Source organism: Anopheles funestus, chromosome 2RL (assembly GCF_943734845.2).
Source record: "Anopheles funestus chromosome 2RL, idAnoFuneDA-416_04, whole genome shotgun sequence".
Classification (NCBI taxonomy): Eukaryota; Metazoa; Arthropoda; class Insecta; order Diptera; family Culicidae; genus Anopheles; species Anopheles funestus.
In genome coordinates, this window is record NC_064598.1 from 75646402 (window position 1) to 75659321 (window position 12920).

General features: G+C 43.4%; 1 protein-coding gene across 6 annotated transcripts in view; it reads right to left on the bottom strand.

The window, feature by feature from the left end:
• LOC125762929 (transient receptor potential-gamma protein) overlaps nucleotides 1-12920 on the bottom strand; it is a 79975-nt gene that overhangs the window by 3023 nt on the left and 64032 nt on the right. For all 6 annotated transcript variants that reach the window (XM_049425566.1, XM_049425563.1, XM_049425561.1 and 3 more), the window contains 16 exons: nucleotides 9239-9579; nucleotides 7176-7306; nucleotides 6778-7015; nucleotides 6549-6691; nucleotides 6291-6480; nucleotides 6037-6219; nucleotides 4345-4456; nucleotides 3764-3886; nucleotides 3522-3668; nucleotides 3201-3340; nucleotides 2426-2694; nucleotides 2245-2355; nucleotides 1993-2188; nucleotides 1732-1926; nucleotides 735-1296; nucleotides 159-658 (listed from right to left, as the gene is read on the bottom strand). In XM_049425566.1, the coding sequence (XP_049281523.1) occupies nucleotides 159-658; nucleotides 735-1296; nucleotides 1732-1926; nucleotides 1993-2188; nucleotides 2245-2355; nucleotides 2426-2694; nucleotides 3201-3340; nucleotides 3522-3668; nucleotides 3764-3886; nucleotides 4345-4456; nucleotides 6037-6219; nucleotides 6291-6480; nucleotides 6549-6691; nucleotides 6778-7015; nucleotides 7176-7306; nucleotides 9239-9544 (3546 nt within the window). In that variant the 5' untranslated portion in view covers nucleotides 9545-9579. The remainder of the gene's footprint in view (nucleotides 1-158; nucleotides 659-734; nucleotides 1297-1731; nucleotides 1927-1992; nucleotides 2189-2244; nucleotides 2356-2425; nucleotides 2695-3200; nucleotides 3341-3521; nucleotides 3669-3763; nucleotides 3887-4344; nucleotides 4457-6036; nucleotides 6220-6290; nucleotides 6481-6548; nucleotides 6692-6777; nucleotides 7016-7175; nucleotides 7307-9238; nucleotides 9580-12920) is intronic.

A 12920-nucleotide genomic window follows, 5' to 3' on the forward strand; every position in this document is an offset into this window, starting at 1 on the left:
TAATTAGCTAAGAAATATTCTATTTGTAATTAATTTTAAGAGCCATAAAACTACTAGCTTAATTAAAACAACATTAAAAATGATTCTTTTATGTCCATAGACATGGAGCATCAATCACTGTAAATGATCCCCGAACGGCACGTAACACTAGCGCTTACCTTACTGCTTGAATTACCCGTGGTGTTGACGGTATTCGTCACCAACGGCAGCTCACTTGGTGGCTCCAGCACCGGGCTAGAGTTGCGGCTGTTCGAGAACTTTTTCCGTTTGCGCTTCAGTGCTGCCAGCGCACCGAAATGCAAATGATAGTGATGCGCATGTTCCTTCGCTTCGCGCCCATTCTTCCCGTTTGCCGTCGTAACACCGCCACTGTGCTGCGTCGTACGATCGCTTCCACCATGCTGCCGACGATCTTGATGCCGGTCCCGATTGCGATTGTGGTTTTTGTGTGGATCGGGACACTGTTCCACATCGGGCCGATCAAGACTTGGGTTAGAATCGGACGGCGATTCCGTGATGGCTTCGTCCGAGGCGGGACTGTTACTGTGGCTGGCCGACTCTCCTCTCCCTTGACCGTGATTGCACACCGAGTCTTCGGATCGTGACCGACCGATAAACTTGGACACACTGCCATGTTTGGCGGCCTCAATTAAAGTGCCTGAAAATGGAAACGACATATGAAGAGCCTCAGTATTATTTCGGTCAAATTGTGGGAATAGACTGCTTCCTCTTACCCCAACGCTTCTTGTGTGATCCGGGACGACTCTTGGAGTTGAATTTCGGTGCCAATTTAGCTAGCTTGTGGATAGGATTATTGTTCTCGCCAAAGGAACTCTGCGATTGGGACGAATACTGATGCATTGGATTAACCTGATGCAGTGCCTTCTTGGGGGTTAATCCCGGTCCAAAGACACCTGCGAATAGCTCATGAGGTGAATGGTCCGGAAGTTGGGAAATAAATTCCGACACTGGCGTTAGATGCTGTCCCGCTTCCGGGGCTGGCGGTGGCGCTATATTGAAGCCCTTCATCAATCGTCGCTCTTTCTGGCGGTTCTTCTTACCGCCCACACCACTACCCTGCCCTGTAGCAATGGCCGTGTTCATGCCACTGTTCTTCAGTATCTCCACCAATTCGCACCGGAACGCCGATATGTCCTGCTTGATCTCGTTCACATCATCCTCGGTGACGCCCTGCGATTCGGCCTTCCGTTGCTCCACCGTAACGTACCGGCGCACCAGATTGCGCATGATGCTCTGATAGCGGAAGTCCCGCTCGCTCGCCTGCTTTACCTTCCGCTGAAACGAATTGCAATCGAAACCACCAGAGCAAATAGCCGCAAAAAGAGGGAGGAAATGATCGTACACACGGCACACCCCAAGCATACACACACACACCCATACAATCACACAGTCATCCCGATATCCACGTAAAGAAAGAGTGATAGCACAAGGTAACACACAGAGCATATAAAAAAGGGAAATGGGAAAAGAAGGGAAAAAGAAATTGTAAAACCACACATTAACAAAACTGGAAGTGTGCGCTATCTGGTGATATTGGGGGAAAATTCGTGAACCAGCCAATGATGTGTCCGTATGGTTATTGTTTTCTGGGAGTGCCTTTTGCGTGGTGCTAACATTGTACAACCATCTGGAATGTGCTTTCAGCGCAGAGTTATAATGTGTTTTCTTTAGTGTCCAGAAAATGTCCATCGCGCAACGAACAAGACTTACTCGAATCGTTTTCATGTGTTCCTTCTTTACCGCCTTTGAGTGACCGCAAAACTTTCGCTTCACCCACTGGAAGATGTAGAACAGCGACTTCGGTGTAGGGATGATGTTAAACGGTGGTGGACATGTTCCGCCCTCCTCGAAGTAGCTGATCCACAGCTTCGAACGGGCAAACTTCCACTCGACATCAGCACGTTCCTGTTGGCATGATATAGCAAACCTTAATGGTAAGATCTTTTGAGTATTCAACCCGATCTATCTTACCGATATTAATTGATATGAGTGATTCATCATGGCGATCAGTAGGTTCAGCAGCACAACAATGTTGATCACCGAGTACGTCCCAAACATCAGCATACCCCAGAAACGGGTAAAGATTTTGATCCCATCCAGCTCAAAGTTTTCCAGATCCACTAGCCCAAACACGGCCCAGAACAGTGTCTGTATTGTTTCGAACAGACTGATAAAAAATGAGATTAGTAAACGATACACTTATTGTAACTTCTAACTACATACTTAGCAAATCGTCGCCACACGATACAAGCGTTTGGATCCGTGGAGGTAATATTAGGTCCGATAGAATTGGACACATCAGGACAACGTTTTTTCTCCAGATCCGCATAATACCTGCAATAAATTAACAACAAATTGGCTATCAGTAGAGTGGGTCTTGGCCTACAAATAGACATTCCGTTACCAAAGAAGCTGATTAAGACCACTGCTAAACGCGAACAGTACCAACACGTACAGGAAGAAGAACTTCATAATGTCCATCACCATACGGGATAGTGATACCTGCAACGGTCCAAGGTGTGGATTGACCGAAAAGATGTACACCAGCTTGAGGGAACTGAAGATATTGGCCGCAGAGAAAAGGCCCTCGGATATTAGCATCGGGTCCCAGGTGTCCCACCGTTCGCGCGGTAAGTCTGCCGCATACTTGTTGTACGTCATCTCCTTCTGGACCTGCAATTGCAACGCCATGGTGAGTTTACTCGGGAACGTTCAACTACCCTCCAGTTGTCACAGCAGTGCAAACATTGAACATAAGCACGTGTTACCAACTCGGATCGTTTGCTTGGAAGCATAATGAGACAAACTTAATCGGAAAACAACATTCCGATCGTTATTTCCACCGGTTGTTAACGAACGAAACTTTTCCCCTGAAGAGAAAACAAGTTTCACCATGGCAGACAACACTATTTGAGTAGTTTGATGAACCGTGAAAAAAAAAACTAGCTCTCGAAGTGGTACAGCAAACACTTCGCCGTAGTTAGTTGCTGATCAATTCGGTTGTAGCGTTTTGGGCAAACATTTTGGGGCGAAAATCCAATTAACTTTCCCGGACAACTATCCATGAACGTGGGTCGGAGAAAATGTGTGACATTTCGCCTCCACCGTGTGGTAAATGGTGAAAAGTTTACTGTGAACGGTGCCTAATTACAAAACGGTACCATTCCGCTCGAACTTACCTCGAAGTAAGAAACGACTCGCAGTGCTACCGTTGCCACGTACAGTGAGTTGGTCACAAAGTCTATCACATTCCACATATCGTTTACGTACTCCTGCAAGCCCACGTCCCACAGCTGCTTTACCTCGCTCCAGATCAGTCCTGCGGAAAATGCATAAAACCCCCCGATAGGTGAATCTATTTGCAGACAGCAGTCGGCAACGCGAAAGTTCAATATGAACGGCCAATCGATCAAGGTTCCGTTTTTTTTTTTTGAGCAATTGGAAATACGGATCGGATGTGCAAGTTTTAATTAGATTTTTCATTTTTAATTCCCACTTACCGCTGACCCACGCCAATATGAGCCACTCGATCAGGGTTGGGCTTGCACCGCGCTTGGTAGGCACTTCGTCATGCTCCTGGCTCACTTCCGCACCCCACACGCCACCCATCACCGTCTCGATGCGCTGCGATGCCAGCATAAGTAGAACTAATCCGTGAAGGGAATGTAGCGAAGCAAAATGAAAGATTAAACCTTATCTTACCTTACCGCTTACACACACACACACGCTTCGGGTCACTTACATAAAAAGGTGAAATACGACGCACTGTGGCAGATGAACTTGATGAACGGTTTACGCATCGTTTGGCCGAGCGACGAGTGTGGTGCGATGATGTACGAGAAGGAAAACAGTGGAAACATGATGCCTGCAAAATGTGAGCCAAAAGAAGAAGAAAAAAACAAGAAATTCCCGAAGGGCAAAAAAAGGTATTTGTGAGTGTGAGTGTTCGAACGAATGAACAGGATGAGATGAATTTCCGATTAATTATTGTGGTGCGTTCCTTCCATCCCTGTTCGTCGGTCGATGCATCAGGAAGTTCCTAATGAGTGGCACCGGTTGATTTGATTTCATTTCCCGTTTTGGGTACGGGGTACGGGGTACATAAAGAAGGATTGGGAATGTGTTTCCTAATGAGTCAATTACTTTATTATTCCCGGAACAAAAACACATGCCGCAACATGGGTTGAGATTTTATTTCTTCTAAGAAAGCAGAAAGCAATTTACTTCAATTGTGTTTCTCATAAACCATCATATCTTACTAGCGTTCCGGAACGGATGCCACTCCTTTTTGATGTAGTTTCGCAGGCCCGTATCATAACTTACCTATTCGCACAATTTCCAATGCTTGCAGGGCCATGTTTTTCCTCCGGAAGCCCGGCAACCCTTCGTACCAGATGCTGGCCAGCAGCTGCTGCACGTTCGGATGTGAAACGAACTGGAAAACGAGCAGGAAACAGATACACATTTAGTGAGTTTCATTGTGTCGCCAAGTGGTTTAATATTTTACGCGCTGTGTTTCATACTTTTTTGGGGAATGTTTAGAATTGGGTTGCCCAAACTGTATCTGTGTGTGTGTCTGTGTGCGTTTGAATCAATTTAAAACAACTACACTGATAGTGGGTTGTTTAAATGGCATATTAATGTGTGTGAATTTTAATTTTCTAAAACAAACCAACCGTACCGCATGCAAGCTGCTGGTGCCATGTTTAAAAGGACACAATGGAATTTGAGAGATGTTTGTTTTTTTTTTTTAAAGAAAATGACAACCCCGGAAAAGCATTTCATTTTTTTTATTGCTACATACAGATTAGCCACTGTCATGGGGATGCATTCTTGAAACGGGTGGAATCCATGCGAGTGGAATGTTGGCTATGTTGGCGGGTTTGAGATTTACGAAGGATTTACGTAAATCGCTGTCGAGCCATGGTACGACAAGCGACATTGTTAGTATGTGCGTGGGGCGTCGTCGTGAAGAGTAACATTTGCAAGTACTCATATGGGTGGCATACGAAAAGAAACCCTTGAACTGAATGATAAAAAGAGATGGGTCACCGTTTGGTATTTAAGGTTAAGGGTTTTTTCGGAAACTTTTGACTTGTTTATGTGTACTTCTGTCCATTGCGAAATACGAAATGATTTCACATGAATGATGTCGATGTAGGTGGAATCAATGTTTGTCATAGTGTATTGAAGCAAACATTAAATACAGAAACGAAAAAAACACACCATTTTTCTACAAACCAGAGATGTCAAACACCTCGTTTTTTATAAAAAATTTGTTACCAAAAAATTCTTGCCGAGTTTTGCCAATATTGGATTTTGTTTGGTAAAAGCAAACCTCTGCCGTATGACTGATGGAACGTTTGTAAGATTTAACAATTTTTAACTATTTTGTAATTTAAATAAGAATTTTAATGTAATATATCTATTAAATACGTTTGTTAAATGGAAAAAATATAACTGTTAATTCGTATCTATATTTCATTCCATCAACTCAAACATTCCTCCAACCGAAAACGAATTATTATACAAACAAAATCATTACACCATCAAATGAAGGTCTCAAAATTATTCATAACAGATCCCATTAACACATCACACCCTTCACTTGACTCTACCACACAGCGGAACAACATTATTGAAACAATTACAATAACAATAAACATGTGGTCTATTTCCAGCTGCAGCTGCAAAACCCACTAGCATTTTATGCAAATAATGTGTCGAATGTAAATCTAGCCATTGTCAACTCCCGCTTCTGGCCAGGAATAATACCGTTGGCCATTAAGTCAACGTACCATCAACCCGCGCCGTGGACTACCGAGCGCGACCAAGTTTGCTTGCAATTAGCGACTGTCAAACCGCAAGCAAAATGTCGCCTTTTACCACACTCCAACTGCATGCTAATTAGCGGTTATGAATATTTAAATACGCTAAAGAGATTTCGTAGTCATTTTGGGCTATTCGTAAAGCTGGTGGAAATGGATTGTTCACGATTACGGAGGGAAGTAGTACCTTCTTTTGGCGTAGCTTTACGGCAAGCTTTAACCGATTTAGATGCATCCGATCGCCATGTTCAAAGGCCGGTCCGGTGGGGTCATGGTTGAGCAGTACCTCCAGCTCATGCGAAGATCTCGTGTGATCTAGAAGTGCCGTTGCAAAGTCCTGACACTGTCGTCGAAGTTCCTGGTACTCATTCTAGGCGGAATTATTGCGAGGAAATAATAGTTAAATTGTTGCGCTACAAGACTTTACCAAGGTTGCCATACCTTGAACTCGTGCTCCAGGAAGCTTAACCTTCGTAACTCCCAGCTCAATTCGAAAGCGGTCAGTATGGGGTCTTTCGACGACAGCGCTACCAGGGACGGACTCGCCAGCGCTCGGTACGCGTTTATGCGTGATCGAGAGTGACGCAACGAGTCCTCCTGTCGGGAAGTAACACAATCATCACAACCACATCTGTGGAGGTACGGGAACATTAGTCACAACAAGTCAAGAAGACGAATGTCGGGTTACTCTCATCTTACCGTACGTCATGCGGCATAGGCAGTGTGGCACCGCGGTCAAGCAGAATTTTTATTATTTCATAATTATCACGATGGGCAGCCAGTATAAGGGGTGTTATGTCCGGCGTAAAGGTAGCCGTATCTGGTGGTAAGGCTTCCCAACTCTGCAAAACACAAAAGAAAACACAATGTGCAATCAGTTGCAAACCGCACATCGATCGTAATGTAACTCCCTTTCCTAGCTACTAACATGAGGATCACCATTCTTGTGACAGCTGTCCTCGTGGTCTAGCAGCACCTCCACCGCTTCAACAAACTCCTCCGAGATGGCGTGCAACAGAGCGTCCTTCGTGTCCACCCGATGATTGATGAGCAGTTCCACCATCTCGAGATTTTCGTTATCGATGGCCATCAGCAGGGCGGACCGGCCCAACGGATCGACACAGTTGATGTTGATGTGTGATTCCGCTTCCGCTTTCTCCAGTATTCTGGAACGATATGTACACGCAGGTTATGTTTACATGGCGTCCCACCGTTTGCAATGTCCGTCCCATCCGGACCAACGAAGATTGTGGCGCCGACAAGATTGATCTGCTGATGCAGAGCATTGTGTGGTTGTCGCCGTTGGCGTCCTTCCCTTATGCTTACCTTCTCGTGGTAGCGACATCACCCCGCTCGACCGCAAGCAAGTACTTTTTCTCCTCCAGCGATAGGGCGGCAATTTCCTGATGGGGTCGGACCACATTTTCCTCCTCCATCATGCCGTGTATGCTGTGTCTCTGTACGTGTGTGGGAAATGGAAAAAAGAGAGAGGGAACCATGTGAGACGTTAATTCGCGTATGGCTAGTGTTAATTGATGCTACTGATGAACTACCGTCTACTGTCTCCAAGACAACAGAGAAATACAGCAGGAACATTACTGCCAGAAGCAAACAAAACGGACAAGCCCAACTTGGACTAGAACTTTGAGGCTTCAAGATACAAACGAGACGACGATACAATCTAACGAAAAGTTCCACAAAAACAGATACAGCATAACAACGCTCTCCAAAGGGTCATAAAAAGGCCTTCTTGGGAGTCTTGGACAAAAACAACAACTCCCTGCATTTTGTTTGCCGCAGTCATCTCTTCACTGTTGGTAGCAAACCTTTTTACGCACATTTCTAAAACGAAAAAACAAATCCCTCTTAAAAACCTCTCCACACACACAAAGGACACAGCTGTGTCGATTGGTGACAAGTGCAATCGTTTAAATGGCTATAAAAACCGCTAAGTGGAATAGATGTCTCTTGCACATTTTTCCTCGCGACGCATAAGACGCACTCGCGCCAAGCGTTTCAGTGTTCGCTACTTTACGATGATTATGAAGGCTTCCATCGCGGTAATCGACTTTATTTTACACATTTGTAGACCGAATTTTTATTTACGTTTTACACCCTTTTGCATAACACCGTAATCTGTCGAGTTGTTTTGGGTTTTTAAAAATTCTTTTCTAGTGAAGTAGTCACGAGTCCTATAAAATGCGTGTACATTGCTGGAAAACAGGCAGAAAGGAATCAATATTTGATTAGATGATTAGTAAAATGTAAATAAAATTTTAAAATAATGTACGTAAAGGACACACAATTGCTCTCAGCTAATTATCTGGTAAAGATGGATTTAAACCTTCGCATCATACATCATCTTCGTTGGACGTAAATCCTACACCATACAAAAGACATTGCTGCACTTTCTCCAAACGAAAACACATCGTAATACCCTATCGTGGAATCATAACACGATTCCAAGCTACCTTTCTCCCGCTATTCGTCCGATAAGCCTCCAATTGAGATAAATCGTCCGCTTCAACCATGCATTCTTGAGTTGTGTGTAAATGTCTGTGGACATTTTGCCCTGTGCAAAGATTTCTCCACCCTAATGCCGGATCCGAAGTTGGCCATCTTCATTAGTGATTCTCTGGTCCGTTGGCGTGGGAAGCACGTTCGCTCTGTGCTGGATTCTCAGCGTCAGCGATGATGTTTGCAGTGATCCAACTATAATGATGTGTACCGTACCGGGCTGCCATGGAAGAATGCGCCCGTGAAGAATAGAATGAGGATGGGGATTTTAAACCGGTGCGCCTTGAACTATCGCTCGGGAACGGGAACAGCTGTGTTCGTCCGTTTGTGCGCGAAACGAAACGCTGCAAAAGCCGCCATTGTGTCCACGATGGACCGACGGTGGTGCATTGTCATCCAATGCCTGTACGGATTACGGTATCTTACAAACGATGTGTACCAGAAACAGGGCGAGGTGTCAGCTCACGGATAAGACTCATCCGTGTGGACCTACCCACCATGACACCTGAATGCATTATAAATGAAGGAATAGTGACATTTTCTGCTCTACATCACGTGCGGATTTGTCGACGAGCTTTTGGTCGACTTTCTCTCACGACAGAATGGGCAGAACGAAAGATGGAGTGGAAATTTGACTTCCAGCGGAAGGTTAACCTGTTCCTTGTTCTACTAACCCCATCAAAAAATGACGCGCAAAGATGCACATAATTCCGCCCAATCTAACATTCTCCCCTTACTTCGAGGACTCGTGCTGTTGTTGTTTACACACAGCATTTTAACCTTTTGCCTCAAACAAGGCTGAGGGTGGTTTGGTTTCAGTGTGCATATGCTCCATCGACAAGGGAGTTGCAACCCCGTGTGGTATGGCTTACCTTAACTCGTTTATCTGCAAATTTCTCTGCCGAAGGCGTCATGTACGGTGGGAGCGGGATGTCTACCTTGGTGTCCCGACGATCGTTGGACGCCATCGTTGTTGCCGCCGCACTCCCGCCCCCACTCGGTCCCCCACCGGCCATTCCCGCCGTCAGGTCCGTCGTGGAGTCTCCATCGCCGGCTGTCGGTCCGCTGGCCCGTTGGGCCGCTGCCCGCTGGGTCATGGATTCCGGGGTCGACGTACGTCGAGCAGCCGATTTTTCATTCTTGATGAACAGTTTACTCTTTAGCGTTGTACTTTCCATCGAGTCGTTTTGCCCCACATTTTCTTCACCACTTTCTGCAATGTGTGAAAAGGGGGAAATGGGCATGTGTGTGTGCGATTAGTAGGACGAAATGCAATTGGGCATGTTACACACCGACAGGGTTAATATTAAGGTTCTAGTTTAAACAGCTATTTGAAATGATTGAAATCGAAAATGCAACAGACAAAAGTGGAGTAATGGAAGGTATTGTTTAAATAGAAAAGTTTACAAGTTTTATAGAAGAAAAAGTACAATCATTCCGCTCAACCTACTAGAGACAGAAAATCAAGGTGGAGAGCACGAGCAAGATCGAATAGAAGAGGAGAAAATACAAGAATGGTAGTCAAAGACACTAGATACAGAAGGGAAAAAGTGGAATAAAAACAATGAAAAGGAAAAAAGTCAAGAAGATAGTCTTACCAAGCAAGTATTGTCATGCGGATTGCCTGCTTTGTGGCGCAAGACTTAGTAGTAAAGAAAACCCAATGTGACAAAGCACTTAAAGTTAAAATTAATCTAAAACCGTGTCAATCTACTGTTGGATCATTGGTTTATTAGTAAAATAATAGCTACACAACAAAAAAGAACACACAAACTTACGAAATACTGCTACAAAACTTCAACAAGATACGGCTCATGATACTACAACTGATACAAGCGTTAGGCCTTTAGCAGGACACTACACTAAATAAGAAAGCATGCTACAAGAAAAGTTATTTCCAAGCTACCGTCTCATGCGATCACACACCGATTCCTTTCGTGTTGCTTGCAAAACTATGTGATTGCATTGAAGCGAAACTTATTTTCGCAAAGAGTTATTAGTTCGGAGGAAAGCTCGGAGAAAATGATCTGCTTAAAGCGTGGTAAATGAACGGCACACCGAGTCGGCACTAGTTTGTACAAAGTCTTAAAAGATTTATCGATACCAGGGAAAACTTTAATGTCATTTTTAATTGGATTGTACCGCTCGATAGTTAGCGCGCATGAAGAAGGATGATCGATTTTATCCGGTGTTCGGCAGCATTACGGCCGATTGAAAACGGATGAGAGTCATCGTGGAGGATTATCGGGCATGATACATTTTTTTCTATTTGTTCCAGTGGTTAGTAACCTCAGTCATTGGTGGCTTATTACTTTCAAGGAAAAAGGGTCTTTATTTTTTTTTAAATTACCATCTTTTTTAATTGTTCATCAACATAGCGAATGGAACCGTGTTTAAAGATCTTACAAACAATGACAATTGTTCAACAAATGTTGTTAATAATTTTTATTTTAAAAGGTAAAGTTTTGCAAGTTGTTTTAACAATTATTTTTATTTAAAACAATCTTCATCAGTTCTATACCAATTATTTTGTTTTCTTTATTAATCTCTGCATAAAAAGAATGTTTAAAATTCTTTAATGCAATCTCAACTAACACAGCACAAATTATCTGTCCCTGCTATCGTTTGTATGTTCAAAAACTATTTAATTAACTTTCCTATCATATTAAACCATGCTTAACAATGAATTGATGAGGTACATCTATCTTGTGTGCTATCATACAAGCAAAGCATGTAGTTTCGCATCAACAACAGAGCAGTTGATTTTCTTTTTTAATTTCGCATACAATAAACAAACCAACCGCGTATGTTCATCCCCATTGTGCATCTGCCAGACAAGGGCTGATAAACACAAAAAAACTCTACCCCATTTTCATTTATCAATCTCAAAATAACATGCCAGCGGCACTAGAACGCTTAGACGTATCAATCAGTCGTAGCGGGAAGGAAAACCAAATCCGTTCCGAATTAAACATTAATCATGCAAATCGATCGACCAAAACCATCGGCCGCGGTAACGGAACGGGCTTGTCCAATTACCCAAACAGTCGGACCCCGGTGATGGCTTCCAGCTTCCTTCCTTCCGGTTGGCCAAGCAAAGCCACACACGCACGGCGATCATGATTGCCAATTTATGTTTCCAATCGGTTTATCGACCCACCCGTCGCCCGGCCCGGGAACGAAGGTGCGTTGATACGCTCCTAAATGGTAAAAGCATACGCGAACCTCGTACTCATCCGACCCGAATGACATCTGTGATACATTTATTGAATGCATCTGTGCATCATTCGCCGGATTGTGATTCAGATTACTCGCTCGCCCACAATACTTGCATGGGTCGTAGTTTATTGTGGAAAATCTCATCACCGCAAGCCGAACGGAACCAACCACTTACTTCTGGTGTCGTTTCGCTACGTGTAATCCGATTTGTCTCCATCCTACCATCGAGCCTGATGGAAGAATCAGGTTCAGATAAGTTTTTTTCCCTATTTTTTTGGTTGCTTCACAAAAGAAAAAAAAGGAACAAAACTACTTGTACGATCAGGAATGTGCATCAATTTTCCATCACACAACCCGATGCTCACCCTTTGCAATCCGGTTGCGATTGATTGGCAGTGGTTACATTTATGCTGACATTACACGACGCTACATCGCGCAACATAGCACTGGCAGACATGAGGCTGTCCTTTGTCATGTGGGAAAGCTGATTTTCACTCGCTAACGATCGCTTTAACGAAGCAGAAAAGTATATAAAGTTTCCCGCAGCGGACCGAAAACACACAGCCATCGGCGGCATTAAGAAAGGCACGTTCACAATCGTACAAAACGTTTACTTTCCTACCAATATTATTGTGCACGAAATTCATTCCCTTCTTTGATCGTTTCCACCTTTGAGCAATATATTGTGTGTCGAAGGAAATCGTTTTCTCTGGTACGATTTGGAACGATTCGGAACGTGACGAATCTGTATCTACGGTACATACTTGAAACAAAAATTCAATTGCATCGATCGCAACACTAGCAACATGCAACTCACCCCTTTCAGGGGACCGGTTAAAAGGGAAGGAAACTAAAAATAATGATGGAGCAACTAAATTCCGGCAAGCAACAAGTTAGTACAGTGTTAGAAGGGGTGTTAATCGTGCTACAAAATGAGGGCATCTATTTTGAGTTTTATGTGTGAGTGTTTATGAATTTCTAATAAAACATAATATCGTGCCTGATCGAAGTATTGGTTTGAAAGAGGATTTGTTGGACAGTTAGTAAATATTTTATTCAGTGTTATTTACAAAACCGAAAGTACACTCTTAAATATGTATTTTTTTTATTCTACTAAAAAATGTGGAAATTGTGTTCTACTTAATTTGTTTTAGGGAATAAATCCTTATTTATGAAGCAGTTTTTATTGATTACTTAAAATTATTAGAAATCTATGTTTGATTAACCATAAAAAGTATAAAAGTAAATTAAGTTCGCATTCACAAAACTATTTTAACAATGCATACACCATTGCATATAGGATAGAAGAAGAAAAGTGGCTAAAGGAAACAATGG